This window comes from Lacerta agilis, chromosome 2, assembly GCF_009819535.1.
Source record: "Lacerta agilis isolate rLacAgi1 chromosome 2, rLacAgi1.pri, whole genome shotgun sequence".
In the NCBI taxonomy this organism is placed as follows: Eukaryota; Metazoa; Chordata; class Lepidosauria; order Squamata; family Lacertidae; genus Lacerta; species Lacerta agilis.
Window position 1 is genome coordinate 102988539 of NC_046313.1, and position 23843 is coordinate 103012381.

At 47.3% G+C, this 23843-nt stretch overlaps 1 protein-coding gene across 1 annotated transcript in view; it reads right to left on the reverse strand.

The window, feature by feature from the left end:
* Positions 1 to 5727: 5727 nt before the first annotated feature.
* The window catches only part of LOC117042018 (zinc finger protein 271-like), a 30313-nt gene continuing 12197 nt past the window's right edge, over positions 5728 to 23843 (reverse strand). Inside the window, exon 3 of the mRNA XM_033141457.1 lies at positions 5728 to 6773. Coding sequence (XP_032997348.1) covers positions 6047 to 6773 — 727 coding nt within the window. The 3' untranslated portion in view covers positions 5728 to 6046. The remainder of the gene's footprint in view (positions 6774 to 23843) is intronic.

Below are 23843 nucleotides of genomic sequence, written 5' to 3' on the forward strand. Positions count from 1 at the left end.
TAGCACCTTAGAGACCAACTAAGTTTGTTCTTGGTATGAGCTTCCGTGTGCATGCACACTTCTTCAGATACACTGAAATAGAAGTCACCAGACCCTTATATTTCAGTGTATCTGAAGAAGTGTGCATGCACACAAAAGCTCATAGCAAGAACAAACTTAGTTGGTCTCTAAGGTGATACTGGAAGGAATTTTTTATTTTGTTTTGACTATGGCAGACCAACACGGCTACCTACCTGTAACTTTTATTGAGAAGCAGCGATAAGAACTCTGCACAGTATTCCAAGTGTGGCCACTTAAGAGTGTTGCTATAAATGGTTTTTCATGTAATTTTTATCCTGGGCTCAGTTACGGAAATCCCAAGCCATAATCCAGGTGGTAAAACTGCTAGCACTTAAATGTCACTGCAAAGCGGTATTTGAGTTACAGTGGTACCTTGGTTTGCAACTGTTTTGGATTACAACCACATCAAACTCTGAAGTGTGTGTCCCTTTTTTGGATTACAACCTGTTTTGGGGGGTTACAACCAATTTTTTGGGGGGAGGCCCCATTGGCGAAAGCGTGCCTTGGGTTACAACCTGCTTTGGTTTACAACCAGACCTCTGGAATGGATTATAGTTGTAAACCAAGATATCACTGCACTCATTTTGTTGAATAGATGCTGACCCTTGCTTCATTGTTGAATTGTATGTTTTATTAGTGTGGTGTTTTGTTTTTTTTAAAAAATGTTTTGTAAGACATTTTGGAGGTGGGATTAAAAAGTGCTTTAAATTTCACCTCGGTTGGCCTGCTGTGTGCTTTGCCTTCCCATCCAGTCACCCTAGTAAAGTGCCACAAGTGCCCTGAATGAAGAGAAAGATGGTTTAAGTATGGCAAATATGAGCGAAGCTTTGTTCAGAGCTCTGCCCTCATGACTCAGCCCATAAGAGGGTGGATTGGAGGAAAAGTCACACCGGGGATACACCCTGTGGGTGTCTTTAGCATGGAAGAAGCTTCACTGTCAGTTCAGCTCTGAGAACCCACAAGGGAGAAAGAGACACCATGGATGCTCTCCGTGTGGGAGAATATAGGAACGTAAGAAGTTGGTTGGTTGGCATCTGTCTGTCTTGGGAGACAATGGAGACCCTTCTGGAAACCGCAGAAGGGGAAAGTGCTGTTGCGCTCAGGCCCTGTTTGCAGGCTTCCCACGGGCATCTGGTTGGCCACTGTGAGAACAGGGAGTTGGACTAGATGGGTCACTGGCCTGATCCAGCAGGGCCTTTCTTAATATTCTTGTGCTCTTTTTTGTTGGGTAACAGGTTCCCCATCCCTGAGGACAAAAAAAGAGCAGCCATCTAAAGGCTTTTCAGGACCCTGGACAGGTCATTGGGTGCAGACTACTTGTCTGATAGCATTGCACATCCAACTGATTGCAGCACTGCCAGTTCCTGGGAAAGTGGAGAGCTTCAACCTCTGGGGTTGGAGCCAAAGATTGGGTCAGTTCTGAGCTGGTCTCTTGCCTTGTGCCTACAAACAAGCACTGCAGAACACAAAGCCTCTGGGCACTGAGGGTACTGGTATCTTGGCAGAACCAGGAGGCTCTTGCCTTTTGGGGTCCTGGTTCAACTCTGAGTTGTGAGACTCAAAGTTGGGACCTGGGTCCAGCAACCTCTGTAGCTGCCTCTCCTGACCTGGTTGGCTCCTCCTCTGCGCATATCTGGATCCTTGCACCTAGAAGATAGGAAGCTGCCATATACCAAATGTGATGGGAGAATGCTTCTCCTGACATTTGTTTGGTCCGTTGCAATGGATCAGGACATCAGTCTTGCCTGCATTGCAGTAGAAAACCAGTCCCTCTGTAGCCCTGACCCTGTTTGTGGCCCACAATGCAACAACAAGCTTTCTGATTGCAGAGACTAGATGGGTGCTTGCATTGACAAACCCTCTGGCAACCAGGAAAACCCATTAAATCAATTTCCTTAGGGATGAGTGTGCCTCCAAACAAGCACTGCTGCCTTCATAGGTTTCATTTCAGACACTTAGGGATTTGTAAAATAAAGCTCGTTCCCTTCCCTGCATGTAGGAATTTGCCCCACATGTAGGCAAGATGATAATCTTGAAGCCCATCTGGAAGGAATATTACAAACACATGCACCCAGGCATATACATTTGCTCTCCACTCTACCATATACCATATTTCACATGTATAAACCGCTTTCAGGTTGTGGTTGTGGTTGTTTTTTAAACAATCAAGCAGTGTATAAATGTTATGAAACAAAATGAATGGCATGGTAGGAGCCTTGCCAGTCACATTATGGGTAGAAATTTTGCAGTCTTTCTCTATTTCCTAGGACTGACATAACTCCAGTGTTTAATTTTCCTTGTAGACTAAGGTCTCTCATTTCTTTAGGCTAGGAAAGGCGAATGCATTAAACTATTGTTTTAAATGCACCTGTGACCTTATGTTTATGCTGCACCATATTATCCAGCTGGTGATTAATTTCTTTGTTGTTTTATAATAAATGGATGCTTCTCTTGGCTGCCCTAAGAAACCTTTGGTGTGGTCTGAATCAACTGTTTAAACCTTTTCTGAACAACCCTCAAGGTGAGTCCTGCATAAGTTTCTATCTCGTGTTTCAGGGACATGCATGAAGGGCACGCACACTCCTAGAAGTGTAGTGCAAGTTGGATCACTTGATCTATTCAGTTCAGTACTGTATTGTCGGCACTGGCTGGCAGCAGCTCTCCAGGGTTTCGGGCAGAAACCTCTCTCGGCCCCACCTGGAAATGACAGTGATGGCCACCAAGATGGAATCGACGCACATTTTTTAAAACGCTGTGAAAATGCTTTTTTAAAAAAAAGTTTTGAAAAAGACATTGAATTTTGCATAGCTCGCTGTCACCATCTAGCATCACATTTGTATACTGCACTTTACAACACGTTTAAAACATTTTGTTTGCAGCTGTGTAGATGAGTCCCAAGTTGCAAGACTTCAAGAAGGAGAAGAGAGAAAGAGAGAGAATTGGACAAGTCTAGCCATGCCGAGGGCTACCTCCGGGCTCAGAGGCAGCAGAGCTTTCAATGCTAGCTGCTGGGGAGCAACAGCAAGAGGAGGCTACTGTGCTCATGCCCTGCTTGTGGGTTTCCTGAAGGCTTCTGATTGGTCACAGCAGGAAACAGGATGCTGGGCCAGCTGGGCTTTCAGCCTGATGGAGCATGGCTATTCTTATGGGTACTTCCTTTCTCACTTTCTCATGAACTGAAAAGCACAGCACAACATCCCACTTAAAATCTGGCAACACTTTGTAGGTTTCATCAAGATCCAGGGATTTGCATTCCCCCACCAACCTTACTCAGAAGATTATGAGAATCAAGGCACACTATAAAGCACTGCATTTGTTTATTGAATGATCATACAATTTATGGTTATTTGTGACCCGTTGTAAAATGTGGCAAGACTCACAGCTTGCATGTTTTTTTAAAAACTCAATCTTCCAAAAAATATGACGAGTCCAATCACATTTATCTCCCCGCAAATGAGGAAGGCATAAAAACTGAAAGGGAAAACACACACACACACACACACACCACAATCCAAACTGATAACATTCCTAAACAGTGTGAATGAGAACCATCACTTTACAGAACCTGAACATGGATATTGTATATTTTGTTCTGATTCAGAGTGGAGTTTCATTAGTTCATTTTCTTCTAAAATAACGGGTGCAAGAAAATATGTGCTTCAATCATGTTCATCGGTGCTCCACAGGGATGGAAACATTTAAATGCTTTTGCACTAACTAGGGCTGCTGGTTTGTTTGTTCCATCCTTCAGCATCAGCACAGCAGGCAGAAGTTCAGCAGATGCTGCTTTTCCCCAGCATGGTGATGACACAAGCTGCATGTTTTGTCTGTGATGCATTTGTTAAAGGCACTGCAGAAAGATAATAATCATATTACTTTGACAAACATCTCTTTAATTGTTCATCTTTCACTGCTCACAGTAAGATAAATCAACCAGTTCTCCACATAATATACTCTACATCCCCTAAGCCTCCACAATTCCTACAGTCATCCCATCTGTATTTGCTTCTGCGAGGTCTGGGGAAGTTACTTCATTGGCCTTGCTTTGCATCCCAGCCAGAATGTGCCCCCTGGTCCCGGGACTCTTCAAAGGGAGCTGTTCCTGAAGGAAGAACTGTGAGGGGAGAGACTCCATCAGGCAAGGCCTCCTTCCACCTGCCTTGCCCCACCCTCTAGTCTTTGCTTCTCAATTTGTATTGTATTATTTTATGTACTGTGGCTTGCCGTTGTTTTATTGATTAGTTTAGAAATTGTTTATTGTAAATGTTGAGTGGATTTCTGTTTAACTTTTATATGTTGATATTATTTTGTATCACTCTAATAATTGTTGAATGTTACTTTTTGATGTAGGTTGCTTATTTTAAAGTTTTGTTTTTATTATCACATTTTTGTATTGCATTAGATGGTTATAAGATGTACATTTTTTGTTTCTTCTGCTTGTAAACCGCCTTGAGTATCATAAGATAGAAAGGCGGTATACAAATAAAAAAATATTATTATTATTATTATTATTATTATTATTATTAAGTGGGATTGGCATCAGCCGGCATACAGGTCCTTATCAATGCCAATGGATCAATAACAAGATGCAAGGGGCAAAATGCCTGTCATTTCTGTCCTTCACCAAAGCTTTCTGCAACCAACTTTGTCTCCAGAAGACCGCCTTTTCCCCTCCAGACCCTCCTGGGTGTTAAGAACAGCAGACAGAATCACAGAATTGTAGAGCTGCAAGGGATACCAAGGCTCATCCTGGTCCAACCCCCTGCAATGCAGGAATCTCAACTACAGCACCCCTGACAGATGGGCCTCCAACCTCTCCTTAAAAACCTCCAAGGAAGGAGAGTCCACCACCTCCCAAAGGAGACTGTTCCACTGCCAAACAGTTCTTAGCTGTCAGAAAGTTTTCCCCGATGTTTAGTCAGAATCTCCTTTCTTGTAACTTACTCCCTAGAGAGGGAATTTAGAATTGCGACCCAAAGAAGGTGAGGTTAGAGATGACGGACAGCTATACTGCTCCTGGAAATAGCAAGCTGGTTTTTGATCTGGAAGAGGCGATCCCAAACTGTGGTCTGTGGACCACGAGCGATCCACACGCTTCCTTCAGGTGGGCTGCAGCATGTCAACGTTAAACATTTGCTGTAATTTTTAGCTGTACTTTTTTTAATTGCATCTTTTGTTTCTAACATTGTATACTATTGCATTCAAATTGCAATTCAACAGAAGCAATGGAAATGCAATGGAAAACCATTTGGCGTTTAGCACAGCACAATTGCTACAACAGGTGGAGAAAATCAGTAGATGGTCAACCAAGACCCTAAGCAATTTTCAGGCGGTCGGCGAGGCAGTGCGGGGGCGGGTTTGGGAACCACTGGTGTACAAAGACCCATGTCCTTCAACTTCTGTCTTTGCTTGTTGTATAGACTTTGGCAAAACCTCCCTTCTTAGCCTCAACCGGAAAAGGGGCTTGCTAGTAACAGTCAGAGCGTTTGCACCAGGGATTGTTCTAACCTAGCCTATCATGTGAAACAGTGCAATCTAGGTGCATTGAATACCCCAGAGGAAGGAAGACTTAGATTTCTCATCATGAGAGCGTCCATTTCAAGTTCACCTCCTAGGATAAAGCAAGACATTCCATGGATTCCCAGGAAGAGTATCTCACGCCTTACAGTCTAAGAGGATAAAACCTATAAGCTGGCAGGTTCGCAAGCACAGGTTTTCTGTAACGGATGCAGGGATACAGTTGCCCAAAAACTGTTGTTCCAAAAGCAGCAACAATTAGATTAACCGTATTCATACAACAAGGTTAACAGCAGCAGCAGATCAAGTTCTGGGGAAATATTGGATTCCTTTAGAGACATCCATGGTGCTGGATGGTGCAACAAAGGCTACAGCAATAGATAGGAGAATATCCACCAGCTAGACTTTCTCTTCGCCAAATGCCAGTGATGACAATAAGCCTAACTTTCCACTTCGGAACGGAAGACTTTTATTTTATAAGCACCTGCCTGGCATTCCTCTGCCCAGTATGAATTTTCTGGTGCCTTGTAAGATGCGAATTCCGATTGAAGCTCTTCCCACATTCGTGACACTCGTAAGGCTTTTCTCCCGTGTGGATTCTCTGGTGTTTAGTTAGACACGAGCTCTGACGGAAGCTCTTCCCACACTCTAGGCAGGTGTACGGCTTCTCACCTGTGTGGATTCTCTGGTGCAGAATGAAGTCGGAGATCCCCCGATAGTTCTTCCCACACACGGCGCACAGATAAGGTTTCTCCCCCGTGTGGATTCTCTTGTGGACGACCAAGTGAGAGCTCTGCGTGAAACACTCGCCACACTCCCGGCAAATGTACGGTTTTTCCGCCGTGTGGATCCTCTGGTGCCTGATCAGGTGCGAGCTGACAAGGAAGCTCTTCTCACAGAAGGAGCATTCGTAAGGTTTCTCCCCCGTGTGAATCCGCTGGTGAGCCACGAGGTTGGAGCTGACGCTGAAGCCTTTCCCGCACACGGGGCATTTGTAGGGCTTCTCGCCCGTGTGGATTCTCTGATGTGCGATGAGGGTCGAGCTCTGGGAGAAGCTTTTCCCGCACTCGGGGCAGGTGTAAGGCTTCTCCCCAGCGTGGATCCTCCGGTGCTTCACGAGGGCAGAGCCGTCGCTGAAGCATTTCAGACACACACGGCAGACGTAGGGCTTTTCCCCGGTGTGGGTCCTCCGGTGCCTTATGAGAGGGGAGCACCGCTTGAAACATTTCCCGCAATCGGGGCAGTTGTAGGATTTCGCCGGCTGGGGGACCTTTTTCTTCTTCACTGCTCTCTTGCTGAGATCAAGGGCAGTTTCCTCGCGGCGGGAGGACTTGCGCTTCCTCTTCTTCGGCTGGCACGCCTGCGGCAATTCAGGACCGCACTGAAGCGCGCAGCCTTCCTCTCGATCCAGGCCTTGGGAAATGTTGGCACCTGGTCTTTCTGGCAAAGCATCTTGCAGAATCTCCTGCTCGGTTCTTTCCTGGAGAGATGTCTGTGCCTCGCTCTCGCTCAGCATTTTTTCACCTGCTGGAAAAGAACAGATCCCCCACATCTGAGGTTTTACTCCAGATCGCTTGTCCTTCATCCATTTCAGGCCCATGACATCATACCTTTGACCAGGGGCATTGTTTTACAGGGTGACCCAGGGAGCCTGAAAGTCGGGGGCCCCCAGAACTACTGCCCCCTTCCCCATCTTGGTTTAAACTTTTGTTTACAAGGTGTTCAGCACCACCAGAAAACACTATTAAGTGCCATCATCATTTGTCCAGAGGTATTTATTCTTAAGCATACAGTATACATTTCCTGCCCATTTCTGCCATGTGCTGTACGCTGAGTCCTTTTAGTGCCTAGCAATTCAACATGCTAAACAGAACCCCAGCTATGGCTATACAGCCAGAGACAGTAATGGTTCTGAATATGAAATAGGAGGAAGGGAGAGGGCTCTTGTGCTCAGTTCCTCCTTTGCAGGATCCCCAAAGGTGTATGTTTGGCCAGAGTGAACACAGGAAGCTGGACTCTTCTTATGTTAACCCAGCTGTTTGTTTGTTTTTAACCCAGTAAGTGTACAAGTTCCCTCTTTTTCTTCCTCTCCCTATTAATTCTAAGAACATAGTTACAGTGCAGGCATATTAGTTGCGCAGCCAATCCAGGTTCTCCATAAGCAAATGCTACAAAAATTGAGGCAGGGTGAGGGTGGAGATGGAAATCTCTTGCAGAATTGTTATAACCTTCTAAATCATACTGTGCCATCAATATGCACGGTGCTTCACAAAGCACAAGCAAGTAAGATCCCTGCCTGGAGGAGCCCACAATTTGAAATTCTCGCTAGAGGAAACAGCAGAGAGAAAGGGAGGGAGGAGTTATAAACCGGGAAAATAGTGGCATAATGGGTCAGTGCGTCTGGTTGTTAACCAGAAGGTTGGTGGCCGCTGGGGCAGCTGTGGGCAAAAGATCCCTGCATTGAAGGGAGTTGGGCTAGATGACCCTTGGTGTCCCTTCCAACTCTACAATGCTAGGATTCTAAGCATTCATTTGTGTCATGCATATTTAGGCTCAGGCGTGGGGAAAGCCAAGTTCAAACCCCCAGCTCCATCACAAAGCTGTCTCAGCCTAAGCTACCTCTCAGGGTTGTTGTTGAGGATCAAACGAGGAGAGAACATAAAGTCACCTTATGCTGAGTGAGGCCGTCTAGCTCCATAAAGCTCATTAGTGTCTACTCTGACTGGCAGTGACTCTCCAGAGTTCCAGACCTTCCTGGAGATGTCAGTGGCTGAACCTGGCTGGGGACCGTCTACCTGAAAAGCAGGTGTCCTTTCTCACATATGCCACTTTGAGCTCCTTGGAAGAAAGGGAGGCTAGAAGTGTGACAAACAAGAGAAGTGTCCCAATATCTCAGCTGGGATGGCTCAGCCTGGATAGCTCAGTTGGCCAGAGCATGGTGCTGATAACGCCAAGGTTGCAGGTTCAATCCCCGCATACTGCAGGGGGTTGGACTAGATGATCCTCGGGTCCCTTCCAACTCTATATAATTCTATGGCTTTTCTCACACTGCTAGGAAAGCAAGCTGCACCTGGCAAAACTGCTTTTGAGGCTTTTCCAGTTAAAACCAAAAGCCCAACAAAAACTCATTTTCCTTCTCTACATCTATTCACCCTACATAATGATCCTTAGTGCGATTGATGGAATGGCTGGGTGGGGATCTCTAGGTGGAAAGAGAAGGGGGCTCCTGCACCTTTAATAGCAGCGCAGAAAAGGCAATTGCAGCAGCTGTAGCAATGTCATCTGCTGACATTCCCTCCCCTACACAACTATTAAAGGTGCAAGAGCCCCTTTCCTGCGTCTCCTCGCCCCGAGATCCCTGCCCTGAAGCGAACTACTCGCACCCATGGACTGGCACCCACCGTCCCTCCCCGTCCGATTCCTCCTTTGTCCATTCATTCCCCACAAGTGGTGCAGCGAGCGGTCTGGGAACATCTGATGCTGCAAGAAGACAACATCTGATGACTGGAAGACAAATCGCGACGAGACCCCCCACTTCACCCGGCTGCAGAGCGTTTCCCAAAGAATGGCGCGGCGAGAATCACGAGCCCAGCCTGCCCGGGATCCCTCGCCTCCCTCCCCCTCTCCCTCTCCTCGAGTGCCGGGAGATGCCCGCCCGCCCCGTCGGGATACAACGAGTGCAAAAGAAGAAAAACGCTTTTTCCTTGCCTTGGTTGGGGGTGGGACTCTCGCCAAGTCCTGCCGCATTTACCGCGGATGTCGCTCCAGCTGCTCAGGGGTTAAAGAGCCGCAGATTCCCCCCCCCCCGCGGGGATGTGGGAGGAAGGAGGAGAGAGAGCCAGTTTCCCGATCTCCCTCGGGCTCTGGAAAGCCAGGGGTGGAGGCGGGGGGGGGGAGCAGATGAGGAGCCAAGGGGTCTTTTGGGAAGGACAGGGAGATTGTTTTGGGCCCCTCTCCAAAAGCGGCCCCAGCGCTGGGTGAGCGCACCCGACCGTGCGCCTTGCGCGCAACCTCCCCCAGCAGCGCCTCGGGAGCCCAGCGGCCTCGATCCGCTCCTCAACCCCTCTCTCTCGCCCCCGCGTCGTCCGCCCCCGCAGCGGCTCCTCCCACTCGGGCGCTGGGCTCCAGCCCCTTCCTGCCGGCTGTCCATTCCCGATTGCAACCCGGCCAGCTCCTCGGCTTCCCGAGCCGGGAGAGAGGAGGAGGGGCACCTTGGCTCGCGCGCCCCGAAGACGGCGCACCAACTTTGGGCGCACGCACGTGCACCTTTAAGAAAACAAACCCCGCCCCCCCCAGCCTGCATTAATGCACAAAGCCAGGCTCCCCCCCCCCAGCAAATGACGCAGGGAGCCGTGTAGGAAAAGCTTTCCACGTTAGGATAATTCTCTCTCTCTGTGTGTGTGTGTGTGTGTGAGAGAGAGAGAGAGAGAGAGAGAGAGAGTCCGGCTTGGCAAGAAAGTTGCAACCTCATGAGTGCCTTTTGGTCATTCAGTCTAAAGCATGGGTCTGCAACCTTTAAGACGAAAAGAGCCACTTGGACCCGTTTCCAAAGGGGGAAAAAACCAACTGGGAGCCGCAAAACCATTGCGACATTTAAAACAAATATAACGCTGCATATATTGTTTCTTACCTTAATGCAATAATAATAAATAACGTATAGGAGCCAATGCAAAGTATAATTAGTAAAAACAACAAGAATAAGTTCTTACTTTTTTGCATTGACTCAGGGGCGTACCCAGGATCAAAACTAGGGGGGGGGGGGGTAAGCCATGGTCGTTCAGGTTGTGACATTTCAGCACGGAGAAAAACCAGGAAAAATATTTTCCTGCTTTTCCTCCTCTAAAAGGCAGTGAGGGGTGCGCTGGAGGGGGAGCCCTTCACAGCGGCTCATCCCCACTTGCTTTAAAAAGAGACCAGATCTCTGGACATGAACAGAGGCAGCTAGACAAGCATTATTCGTGGGGATGTGTGCGCGCTCTATTATTCTTGGCAATATTAATGTCCCGTCTTTCCCCCAGGGTGGGTTAACACGGATAAAATACAAACAGCTAAAAAACAATTAGAATCGTACTGTTAGGAGGAATTCCAAGGGTCATCCAGTCCAACCCCCTGCAATGCAGGAATCTCAACTGAAGCATCCATGACAGATGGCCGTCCAACCTCTGCTCCAAGGAAGGAGAGTCCACCACCTCCAGAGGGAGTCCTTTCCACTGTCGACCCAGAAAGTTATTCCATGATGTTTAGCCATAATCTCCCTTCTTGTAAACTCTATAATAGAATTAAATTAAACTCTAACAGAATTAAAGCAACTCTGTGGAAATTCAGATAATGAAAACAGTGAGGTGTTAAAAGTTCTTTCCTTTAAAAGCTGTCCGTTCCCAAAGGCCTGTTGGAACAAAGCAGTCTGCGCCTGCCAGTGGAAGAACAAAGAGGGAGTCAGTCTAGTAGTTAGTTTCTTTAGGGAAGGAGTTCCGAAGCCTGGGAGCAGCCACCGAGAAGGCTCTGTCCTGCATGTATGTGAGGGTGATGGGCCTCCCCTGCAGATTTCAGAGACTGGGCAGCTTTGTATGGGAGAATATGGTATTTCATGCAGCCTGGGCCTGCCCTATTATGGAGGAAGGAGTTGGGATAGAGGTTGTACAAGACCCACTTCCAGTTTGATAAGGTGTGGTGTCTGTTCTTCTGGGGCAAAGTTTCCATATCTCACAATATAGGGTTTCTTTCTTTCTTTCTTTCTTTCTTAACTGCCCTCCAACCAAATGTATCCAAGGGGTGTACACAAAAACACAAGAACAATAAAATAAATTGGTACATAAAGCTGTGATAGCTCAGTCACTTGAGCATGAGACACTTAATCTCGGGGTCGTGGGTTCGAGATGCACATTGGACAAAAGATTCATTGCAAAATGTTGGACTAAATGACCCTCTTGGTCCCTTCCAACTCTACAGTTCTGTGATTCAGTGGTGGTGGAGGGGAGGAAATACTTGTAAGGGTTGCTGCTCCTCCCCTATGTCCCAGTCAGGATGTTAAGAACTGCATAAGGGATTTCCCCCTGGGTATATGGGTGTACATTCTTATATATGGCTAGTGAAGTTTTTCCTGGCATGAGACAAAGTGAAGGGAGAGGGGACTTCACTTGCTAGATGTTGGAGCCCTGTGCTCACTTACCTGGGAATAAACCCCATTGAACTTGGGGCTTACTTCTGAGTAGACATACATGGGGTTGCACTGTACATCCTGCCTATCTTAAATATTTTGGGGTGGGGGCTAATTTTAACAGGTGACAGCTCCTAACTTATTGCAGGTACCATTCAACAGGCACCTCTAACTCCATAAAGCCTTCTGTTAAGTCACCCCACAGTTCCCCCCCCAAAAAATGGCTTTCTTCTTACTCTCACCCTTCTTTTTTCATGCTTCTGTGTAAAAGTAAAAAATGGAAATCTACCCTGCTTAAAATCTTGATTTTTTTAAAAAAATAACCTTGCATTTGTATCCTCTGCACCCACACACTGAGAGGGGGCTTTTCTCCAGGTCAGCAGAGTGCAGGTATTTGAACGCCTCACCCCCATCAACAATCTGCCCATTACTTTAAGAAATTTCTGCAGAACTGACCCAGCTAATGGAAAAGCCTTCCTGCCAGCACACAACCCCACCCTTGGAGGTCTATAAAACTCACTCCATCCCACTGTTAGGTCTCTTTTAGAAGAGCCTGAGCTAGAAGAGAAGCCAACAGAAAACAGTAGTGGCTATAGAGGAAAAAATCAGACTGAGGTGAGTGAGATGCTCCTAATCTGAGAGCCTCTGAAAAGAGGTGGTGTTTTCTAACTTTGCCGATTGTTGCTGATACTCTGTTTCTGGTTAATTGTTCTTTCTGCACATTTCCCTAAGGAACCAAAAGACAAACTGGGAGTTTCCCTGCTTGCTTTAAACCGTTTTGAGTATTGCGTTTCAATTGTTGTGACCTGTGAAGGGCAGGTGATAATAATAGCTTATATTAATGCTTTCTCCTCCGTGTTCTAGTTACAGGTAGGTAGCCGTGTTGGTCTGCCATGGTCAAAACAAAACAAAAAATAAAAAAAATTCCTTCTAGTAGCACCTTAGAGACCAACTAAGTTTGTTCTTGGTATGAGCTTTTGTGTGCATGCACACTTCTTCAGATACACTGAAATTGGTCCTGTAAGACCAATTGCTGTCCTTAAGTTGTCAACAGGTTTTCCACACCTATCAGCCAATCCCCCATTCCCACCACCCTTCTGAGTAATACCCATCCCCTGTCCCCACCCTCTCACTATACCTAAGGGTCTGGTGACTTCTGTTTCAACGTATCTGAGGAAGTATGTATGCACACGAAAGCTCATACGAAGAACAAACTTAGTTGGTCTCTAAGGTGCTACTGGAAGGAATTTTTAAATTTTGTTTCCTCTGTGTTCCATGGCTGCTTCATTCTTAAGGCACTCTGGTTTGGGGTGTTCCCCACCCCCCCACCCCGTTCCTGCACTCTGCATTTTTATCGTAAAGACCTTGACTTTTCTGCTTTAGGAATGCAGGAAGTTATTTTCTACTGAGTCAGATGATCCCTGGTCTATCTGCAGCTCATTGTAGCCTATGGTAGCAGCTCCTTTCCAGGATTTCAGACAGGGCTCTCTCCCTTAGTCCTACTTGGAGATGCTGGGGGTTGAAACTGGAATATTCTGCATGTAAAAAAAAACCCAGATGCCCTGAATTATAGCCCATCCCTTTAAAGTAGGGGAGGGTAACTGTTTTTGAAGGTTGGGGCAGTATTACCCGGTAGCTGAAGGGGAAGTGATAGTGAGGCACATATGCCAGTAGTGGTGAAGGTCACCCCTTTTCTCTTCCTCTCCTTATCCATTATTTGTAACACACACACACACAAAGCTTATGCCCCTACCCGTCTACTCTGGCATGCAAATGTCCCCATGCACTCTCATGTAAGTGTGTGCCATCTTTATTCATAATTTCATTCGTTCTCGTTCACCGTTTTCCAAACTGCCTCTTTATTCAGCTTGCAAACTGATTTGTTTGCACATCGTTTGTGGGGAGGTTTGATAGCTCGCTTTCCGGTGTGGTTTTCCTATTGCTTTCCCTATTGCAAAAAAAAAAAAAGTTCAGTTTTGAAAGGAAGAAGCGGCTTGGTTGCGCAAGAGCGCCAAAATCAGCTTCAGTTGCCGATCACCCAAGACAAAAATAAAATAAAAAATTCATTCCAGTAGCACCTTAGAGACCAACTAAGTTTGTTCTTGGTATGAGCTTTCTTGTGCATGCACACTTCTTCAGATACACTGAAACAGAAGTCACCAGACCCTTAAATATAGTGAGGGAGTGAGGAAGGGTATTACTCAGAAGGGTGGTGGGAATGGGTGATCAGCTGATAGGTGTGGAAAACCTGTTGAGGACTGCAATTGGTCATCCAAGGTTTGTCTTAAAGGGCTAGCGGCCTCCTACATGACAAAATGACTGCTCTCTGCTCCTCACTTGCCCCCTGCTCATGCAGAGTAGCGCTGGTGGTAGATGGGACTTGGGGGTGCTTGGGGGGAACGTGAATATTTCCCATTTTGGTTCAAAGGGGTTCCTGTGCTTTAAGCAGCTTGGCCTCAATAGCAGAAATGCTTCCTGCAATCCACAGAAGGGGAGGGTGATGTTATGCTTTGATCCTGCTTGCAGATTTCCCTTAGGCATCTGGTTGGCAGTTTTGAGAACAGGATGCTGGAACTGATGGGGCAAAGGCCTGATCCAGCAGGGCTCTTGTGTTATTGGTAAATGTGCAAAGTGCTTGTTTCCAACAGACAATGCCTTGCCCCCAACTCTAAGATAAATCCGTTGGAATACTGTGTACAAAATTTCAAGGTAACATTACACTTTATTGCCACTTTTTTCACATGAGGCTCGAACTCATAACCCTGATCATTAAGCATCTCTCACACTCTACCTACTGAGCTACTACGGGCTCAGCCCAACTCTAGATAAATGGGGAGCCTAGATAAAAGGGGAAGACGTGTATGGGTTGGCAATGGCATGTGCACTTGTGGGAATTGGAACCCACGGAATTCATGGAAAGAGATCTATTAGCTTCTTAAAGACCTTCTCTTGCCCATCGCTTCTAATAAACTCCACAGTATTGTCGGAGAGAGAGGTTTGGGAGATTCTTACTCTCTCATAGCGGAATAAGCACAATGGTGATTGCTCTAAACACATTAAAACTTGGTTAGATTTTTATCACCCTCACCCACCTTTAAACAAACGTTCCCCACAAAAATACTTAGGCTAGAATAAATCACAGACACTCAACTTTGGAAATAAGTGAAGATTTTACCCAGAGTTCCACAGGTTACAGCAAACAAGTACCCACACATTGGCAGTAAAATAAAGATGAAGAAGGCTCCAAATGACTTGAAAAGAACTTGGTTCCATTACAAAATGATCATGCAGTCTTTGCATTAACAAAGATGCAGGATATAAAAATATTTTCTAGAGTTTTCATTCACTTGCAGCTGGGAGCTGTGTAGCATCACTGAAGAAGGGCAGAGAGCAAGAAAGGTGGTTGGTGGGGGGAGCCTGCTAAGCTACACCCGCTGGCACCTTGAGCTCAGGACTCAGGTTAACTTTTCTAGAAATGCAAGTGAGAGTCAGTCATTGTATATTACAACAAACATTTCTGATTCGCCAGGTGGTTATTTCACTTGCTCCTAATCTGCATGTATAGCTCACTGGGAGTACTTCTTTCTCCAAAGGTTTAGCTGAAGAGGAGAGGTCATTCCACATATGCATGGACTCATTCTGTTTAAGGTTGCAAAGGAAGCTGCCTTATACAGAATCAGCTGAGAGTTGTCTACACTGACCGGCAGGTGCCTCTCTAGGGTTTTGGATAGGGGACATTCCTAGCCCTATCAGGAGATGCTGGAGAGTGAACCTGGAGTCCTTCCTCTCCCAGGTTCCTTGAAGACTGAAGCTGACAGTCTTTAAATACCTGTGCCTCTACCAGTTACCAAATGGGGTGAAACCAAGGAGCTGAAACTTTCCCTTCCTTGATCAGTGTTAGAGAAGGCTTCACCTGATGGATTTCTATCTATTGGGAAGCTCCACTAGGGGAAGAAGGTCATGCCTGCGATTTCCTCTTCTATTCTCTGGTTCTTGAACTGCATACAGATTCTTCTTGTTTATCCACCCCCACAGTTCAGCCCGGACACTGTTGTCCAGCACTAAGGGCTTTCTGACGGTTCCCTCACTGCAAGAAGTGAAGTTTCAGGGAACCAGGGAGAGGGCCTTCCCGGTAGTAGTGCCAGTCCTGTGGAATGCCCTCCCATCAGATATCAAGGAGATGAGTAACTATATAACCTTTAGAATACATCTGAAGGCAGCCCTGTATAGGGATTTTTTTTAATGTTTTATTACATTTTTATGTGCAATGGAAGCCATCCAGAGTGGCTGGGACAACCGCATCAGACAGGCAGGGTACAAATAAATTGTTGCTGCTGCTGCTGTTATTTATTAATTTTTCACAAAGGAAAAAAGGGAGGAAACTTTGCAAATGTTAACATAAACTAGGTTACTATTATAATTGTTTTGTTCTGTGAGACCTCTGGGTATAGGGCAGTACAGTGGACACTCGGGTTGCGAACGCGATCCGTGCGGGAGGCGCGTTCGCAACCTGCAGCATCCGTAACCTGCAGTGTTGTGTCTGCGCACGCGTGGGTTGCGATTTGCCGCTCCTGCGCATGTGCGAAGCGCCGAACCCGGAAGTAACCCGTTCCGGTACTTCCGGGTTCGGCACGTTTGTATCCCATGATGAACGCAACCTGCAGAGAACGCAACCCAAGGTATGACTGTATATACATTCTAATAATAATAATAATAATAATTAATAATAGACTTCCCATCCCATTCAGTGAACAATGGAGCCCCCTAGCAACGAAGCCAGAGGGCAGCCCAGCTACAAGGCAGAGACGGAGGCCGCCATTCTTTCCATAGCCCAGCCAGCGCAGAAGAGCTACCAGTGCCTGGAATGTGGGAAGAGCTTCCGCCGAGGCCCGAGCCTCTTGACTCACCAGAGAATCCACACCGGCGAGAGGCCTTACCAGTGCCTGAACTGTGAGAAGTGCTTCACTCAGCAGTCGAGCCTCACCATTCACCTGAGAATCCACACGGGGGAGACCCCTTACCGCTGCCCTCAGTGCGGCAGGTGCTTCCGCCAGAGTTCGAACCTCCTCAAGCATAAGCAGCTCCACGCAGGGGTGAGGCCCCACCTGTGCTCGGAGTGCGGGAAATGCTTTGCCCAGCGCTCCAACCTCCTCATTCACCAGAGAATCCACACCGGCGAGATGCCTTACCTGTGCTCCGAGTGCGGGCAAACCTTCAGGCAGCACCGGAGCCTGCTCATCCACCAGCGGAGTCACGAAGGCGGCGCGGCCTATGGCTACGAGTGCCCCGAGTGCGGGAAGAGCTTCGCGCAGAGCTCCGACCTTGTGAAGCACCTGCGAGTCCACACCGGGGAGATGCCCTACAGCTGCCTGCACTGCGGGAAGAACTTCCGGTATGTCTCCAACCTCAACAGGCACCGGAGGACGCACACGGGGGAGAAGCCCCACGCTTGCCGTCAGTGCGGCGAGTGTTTCAGCCACCTGTCCAGCCGGAACACGCACGAGAGGACCCACACCGGCGAGAGGCCGTACGGTTGCGCCGAGTGTGGCAAGAAGTTCATTTCCAGCTCCAAGCTGGCCAGGCACCTGAGGATCCATGCCAAGAAGCCGCCTTTCCTCTGCAACGAGTGTGACAAAGGCTTCTCCCACCATCTCGCCCTCACGAGACATCTGCACCTCCACAAAGCAGCTGGGAGTAAGAGAACAAGGAAAGGGGAGTAAGAGAACAAGGAGGCTTTGCTAGGCCGAGCTAAATGCCCCCAACCCAGGTAACTTGGTGTGTGTGTATTTATACCACAAGCAGGGTTTTTTTTTCAGTGGGAACTCATCGGAACCCTGTTCCGGCACCTCTCAGGTGGGCACCATAATAGTAGTAGTAGTAGTAGTAGTAATAATAATAATTTATTAATTATACCCCACCCATCTGGCTGGGTTTCCCCAGCCACTCTGGGCAGCTCCCAACAGAATATTAAAAACATAAACATTAAAAGCTTCCCTAAACAGGGAGATAGTTGTTTATGTCCTTGACATCTGATGGGAGGGTGTTCCACAGGGCGGGCACCACTACCGAGAAGGCCCTCTGCCTAGTTCCCTGTAGCCTCACTTCTTACAGTGAGGGAACCGCCGGAAGGCCCTTGGCACTGGACCTCAGTGTCCATGCTGAATGATGGGGGTGGAGACGCTCCTTCAGGTATACTGGGCCAAGGCGTTCCACAGGGCGGGCACCACTACCGAGAAGGCCCTCTCTGGTTCTAAGAGAACCCTGTTCTAAGAGAGCCTTCTGCCATTCTAAGAGAAAGAGGGAGGTGTTCATGGTGAGTTCCGGCACCCTTTTTACTAGAAAAATAGCACTGACTGCAATTAGAGAAGGCCCAGGGACCTTAACAGAGAATTTTTAACATCCTCCCTAATCTCCAGTCCCCTAGATTTTGAGGGAGGAACCGCATTCCTTAGATCTAGCCTTATACTGATATGCTTGTAGTAGACACAGAGGGGTTCGTGGCAAACAGATGGTACATATAACAGGTTGTTTGCAAACCGAGCCTGTTGCCGCACAGTGACTGAATGTGGGATGTTGCCACGTGGTTTAGAGCAAGAGTAATTATTACTATTATTTTATGTATGTGCTGCCCATCTGACAGGGTTGCCCCCGCCATTCTCGGTGCCTCCCTTCAAAATATTAAAAACACGATAAAACATCAAACATGAAAAACTTCCCTAAACAGGGCTGCCTTCAGATGTCTTCTAAAAGTTGTTTATTTCCTTGACATATGATGGGAGGGCGTTCCACAGGGCGGGTGCCACCACCGAGAAGGCCCTCTGCCTGGTTCCCTGTAACTTTGTTTCTCGCAGTGAGGGAACTGCCAGAAGGCCCTCGGCGCTGGACCCCAGTGTCTGGGCTGAACGATGGGGTGGAGACGCTCCTTCAGGTATACTGGGCCGAAGTCGTTTGGGGCTTTAAAGGTCAACATCAGCACCCTGAATTGTGCTCGGAAACATACCGGGAGCCAGTGTAGCTCAGTGCTTCCTCGATAGAAAGGATGTGATCCAGAGGGTGGGGCTGCACCAGCCATGCAGTTGCAGGAGATTTGCTCCAATTTCTTTTTCTCATTTGTCGTGTGTACCAGCCTGCTCTGCATTAGCAAGAGCAAAAAGCTACAGGAGCACTGGCACTGTCAGCGATGTTGAGAATACAGTGGTACCTCTCAAGACGAATGCCTCGCACAACAAAAAACTCGCTAGACGAAAGGGTTTTGCGATTTTTAGGTGACTCGCAAGACGGATTTTTCTATGGTCGTGCTTCGCAAGACGAAAATTTCAATGCATTCCTATGGGAATTAAATTCCTATGCATTCCTATGCATTCCTATGATCGTGCTTCGCAAGACGAATTTTTCGCAATACGAAACAACTCGCGGAACGAATTAATTTCATCTTGCGAGGCACCACTGTAGTTGTTTGTAACCCCTGCTTCTTGTTATACTTGACTTGGCAACTTCCCCACCTGATTATTATCAATCGGGCCCCAAACCCATAATCTGCATTGCAGGTCACTACCAAAAGTTGGTGTGGGGAAGTTCGCTAACGTGCACAGCTCTTAAAGGGGTAGGGCCAATGACTGTTTTTCACCATTATAACTGAGTGGCTCTTCCTCTAGTTTAAAGAGGTACCCAATGTGGCACCCTGTCGAAATGTTGTTGGGCTACATCACCCCTGATCATTGGCCACAGCAGCCGGGGCTGATGGGAGTCGTAGTCCACATTTCAACACCATGTTGGCTGCTCCTGCTCTAGTCTGTCCTTGGCATCGGTCCTGGGTTGGTTTTGTAAACAGAAGTTCCACCATCTTCTTGGCTTGCTTGTGAGGTTCTGGAGCCATCCAGACTGCTGTACCAAAATGGAATGCTCAGCTAGAAAGAACCTGCTATGCAATTTGTTGCTCTTCATCTCTCAACAGAGTCTCTGAAGAATTGTCATGGAGAGTCTTTGTGGAGACCCCACAGTTGTTCTGGATTCTGCAGGTCTTCAGAGTCCCACTTGCAGTTTCTTTCAGCACTTGCTTGCTTGCAAAATAAACACACACCTGCCTCCTCCTCCAGGTAGGAACTTGATGAGTTATTGAGGTCTATCCAGAATCCCTTTTTCAAGTTAACTCTTGGCATGTACCATTGTTGAGGGCGACTGGATACAAAGCAGCTTCAAAGAGTTGGTGAATCAGGAATGGAAGCTTATCACGCAGGGCTGAGAAGCACCATCTACTAAAATTCGTTTCTCCTGTCCCAACAGGCAAAAATACAGGTGTTCACTCCTCCTTCAATGCTGCTTGCCCTGCGGTTGTTTGAACTGACTTGGGCAAGTTGTGGTTGAGTAAAAGGGACTATGGCATGGCTATAACCACTTGGTCTCAATGCCTCCCATGTAAGTTGGATGCATTTCGGTGGCATTAACTTTCTGATAATGTGTTTAGGACGTGGAACACATGTTTTCTACAACCTGTATAAGGAAGACTAGCAAGAACAAATTCTGGAGAGAGGTAATAGGATCTCTGTCTGTGTCTCTCCCTCCCTCCCTCCACCACCCTCTGGCACAAACACCACACTGCTGACTCCCTTGTCTACATCAGTGTTTAGAACCACACACCTTCTGTTCAGTGCTGGAAATTCCAGCGTGGTCCCACCTGTAGCCACAAACACAATTGCTCTGCTGCAAGACTACTGTGAGTGACAGCGGGCTTAAAAAAAACAAACAAACCACGACACCCAAGCAGGCTCGGGGATGGAAAAAGAGAAACTTGTTACATGGACTATGCTTTTCAATGAAAGGTGATTGGGGGGAAAGTTCCGGACCTTGTAGGAGCTGCTCTAAAAGAAGGGGAAACGGTGTACACCAAAAAGAGGGAAAGTACATTCCTCTCCTCCCCTTGTGCACACAATTTGTGTGTGTGTTTTGTCTTGATGGAACCATCAACAGAAAGCTATTGCTTTTTTTCCCTCCACTGTCTGCTTAAGTCCAGTGGACACCGAGATCCCCCACCCCAACCCCTGGTGGCTAATATTTTGGTGCTGCCTTGAGGCCAAACCAGATGTGATGCTGAATGCACCTTTAGCAACTTTTTAAAAAATATTAACAGCAGCAAGTGCATGGGGTGGGGCTGAAAAAGAGCAATTCTCGGCGGACTGTAGCATGCAGGGAGAGTGAATTTAACTCAGGCTTCCTCAACCTCAGCCCTCCAGACTTTTGAGACTGCAATTTTGAGACTGCAATTCCAAAAAACATCTGGAGGGCCGAGGTTGAGGAAGCCTGATTTATCTCTTTCTCACTCCCACTGCACTCCTGGCCAAAATAAAAGCAACAGTGTGTGTGCTTTTGGTCAGGATTGTTGGGGAAGGAGAAAAGGGTTATACCTTCTCCTCCTAGCATGCTGTAGTCCCAATGAGAGCCCCCCCCCCCCCCAAAAAAAAACCTTGCTGTGGTTGCTCAAGGGATTTTAGTGCCATGTCTTCCATTAGTGTATTCCTGTCTGGAAGGGTCTCTGCCTTTTTTTGAAAGCTGACCTGCTGCCGGTGATGGTCTCTGTATGAGTTTTCTCACTACAATAAATGTTGAGTCACACGAAACGCTGTTTGTTTCCTTCTTGGTTAGCGGGTGTAGCCAGCTAAGAAATGCAAGAGCTGTTCGACAGTGGACCATAGCTGTCAACTTTTCCCTTTTCTTGCGAGGAATCCTATTCGGAATAAGGGAATTTCCCTTATAAAAAAAAAAGGAAAAAGTTGACAGCTATGCAGTGGACTCCCTCAGGAGGTTGCGGACTCTCCTTCCTGGGAGGATTTTAAAGCAGAGGTTGAATGGCCCTCTGTCTTGCATGATCAAGTTGAGATTCCTGCATTGCAGGGGGTTGGACTAGATGACATTTGGAGTCCCTTCCAGCTGTACAGTTCTATGATTGGACAAGGTAATATAGGAAAGGAACCCAACGGGTCATCGAATCCAACCCCCTGCAATGCAGGAATCTCAACTAAAGCAAAGACAAATATTACCATTTATTAATTTCTGCAAATTTCTCCTTCCTTCTCTCTCTCCCCCCCCCCCATTTTTTTATAACAATACAATCCAGAGTGAAACGTGGACGATAATGAAGCCCCTGCAAAAGTGAGAAGGGACAATGGTGACAGATTTTTTTAAACAATACATTAGTCCAGGTGGAGCGAGAGATCCGCACGTGCTAATTGTTTTGCCTATACAGTAGTGCAATCTGTTAAGGATGCCGAAGCCTTTCTGCTGGTGCGGGAGAACTCGAATGCCCCCAGATCTCCAAGATCCCCAGCAGCACTTTCACCTTCCTTTACTCACCCGCAGGATCCCCGCCAGCTGTAACGTGGGGAAACCGGAAAGTCCCGCAAGCCGTTCACAGAACACAACAGCTGCGGGCGTTTCTGTCAGCCGAGCATGCTCAGTAGATTCGCAGAAGCCGTGCTGAAGCTTCCGCCCTCACTTGGGCAAACAGGACGCTGCTTCCTTGCGTTCGTATAATTAACCCTCCGGCCGCTGGGCCGAAATAGGAATAGATGAGCTATGTGATCAAATCATACTTATTGCACTCGTATTTAACTAGCCGATCAACTCCAAAGTATTAGCGGTACATGCGAATCAAAGACATTATATTTATTGGGGAAATCATGAGATTTAAAATCATGGGGTTCATCATCTAGTCAGTTCCCCCAAACCCCACAATATGTCAAAATCTTACAGCTCAGGGTGGGAACCGACGTTTCTGTTTTCAGCACTGTACTAAAGGGAAAAAAATGGTTCCGATTGTAAGCCACTTTGAGAGCATTTCTGGCTGAAGAGAGGGGTAACAAATGCTCTATATAAAATTATTATTATTATTATTATTATTATTATTATTATTATTATTATTACTATTAAATTTCCATATTACTCAATTTTCCAGTATTTGTACTTAATGTACTGTGGGTTAAGTGGCACGGGTAGCACTGTGGGTTAAACCACTGAGCCTTTGGCTTGCCGATCAGAAGGTCGGCGGTTCTAATCCCCGTGATAGGGTGAACTCCCGTTGCTCCATCCCTGCTCCTGCCAACCTAGCAGTTCAAAAGCATGACGTGCAATTAGATAAACAGGTACTGCTCCGGCAGGAAGGTAAACGGCATTTCCGTGCGCTGCTCTGGTTCTGTAGAAACGGCTGTCATGCTGGCCACATGGCCCGGAAGCTGTCTGCGGACAAACGCCAGCTCCCTCGGCCAATAAAGCGAGATGAGCTCCACAATCCCAGAGTTGTCCGCAACTGGACCTAATGGTCAGTGGTCTCTTTACCTTTACTCCTGCCTGAAAATCTGGAGAGCTTCTGCCAGTCAGTGTTGACAGTACTGAGGTCGGTGAACCAATGGTCTGCCTCTTTACAGGGCAGCTTCCAATGTGGAAGGGGCACGACTCTTTCCAGGGTGTGTGAGGCGCTTGCTCCGGTTCAGTACAAGCCCTTCCTCTTGGGGAAAGAGGAAACTGAAGCTCCCCTTTGCAATGGATCCATACCTCGGAGCGAATGACTTCTACTGCATGGATCAGGTCTCCCAGCAGATTGCTACAATGCACTCTGCATGGGTCCGTCTCTGGGGACCCATTTGGAAACTTAAATCAGTTCAGAATATGGTCTGCTACCCTGAGAGCTCAGTTAACTGAGGGTGGGGTGGGGGGCTCACAGTTTCAGTAATGTAACCCCTATATTGTACCATCTCCATCATTTCCGGGCCCAATGCAAGGTATGCCTTTGACTTTCACAATGCAGTTCTCAAGTTTTTGCTTTGTGTGTAGTTAGACTGACTCTTAGGTTAAACTTGCATTGGATTGCAGCCAAACACCCTAAATGGCCCAAGATTGAGGGTATCATGATCTTCCTTGTCCTTGTCCCATATGAGCCTCCTTGACTGCTGAGGTTGTCACTGCACATTAGTGGTCCAGTGGGACAGGACATTTTCTGTTCAGGCACCAAGATCATAGCTCATCTGTGGAAGGGAAGCTCACCTCTTTTCATCCCTATTCTCCTTCTCCTTTATACTTGTATCCTACAAGTTGTAGGCTTTTAGGATGCCTTTTGATT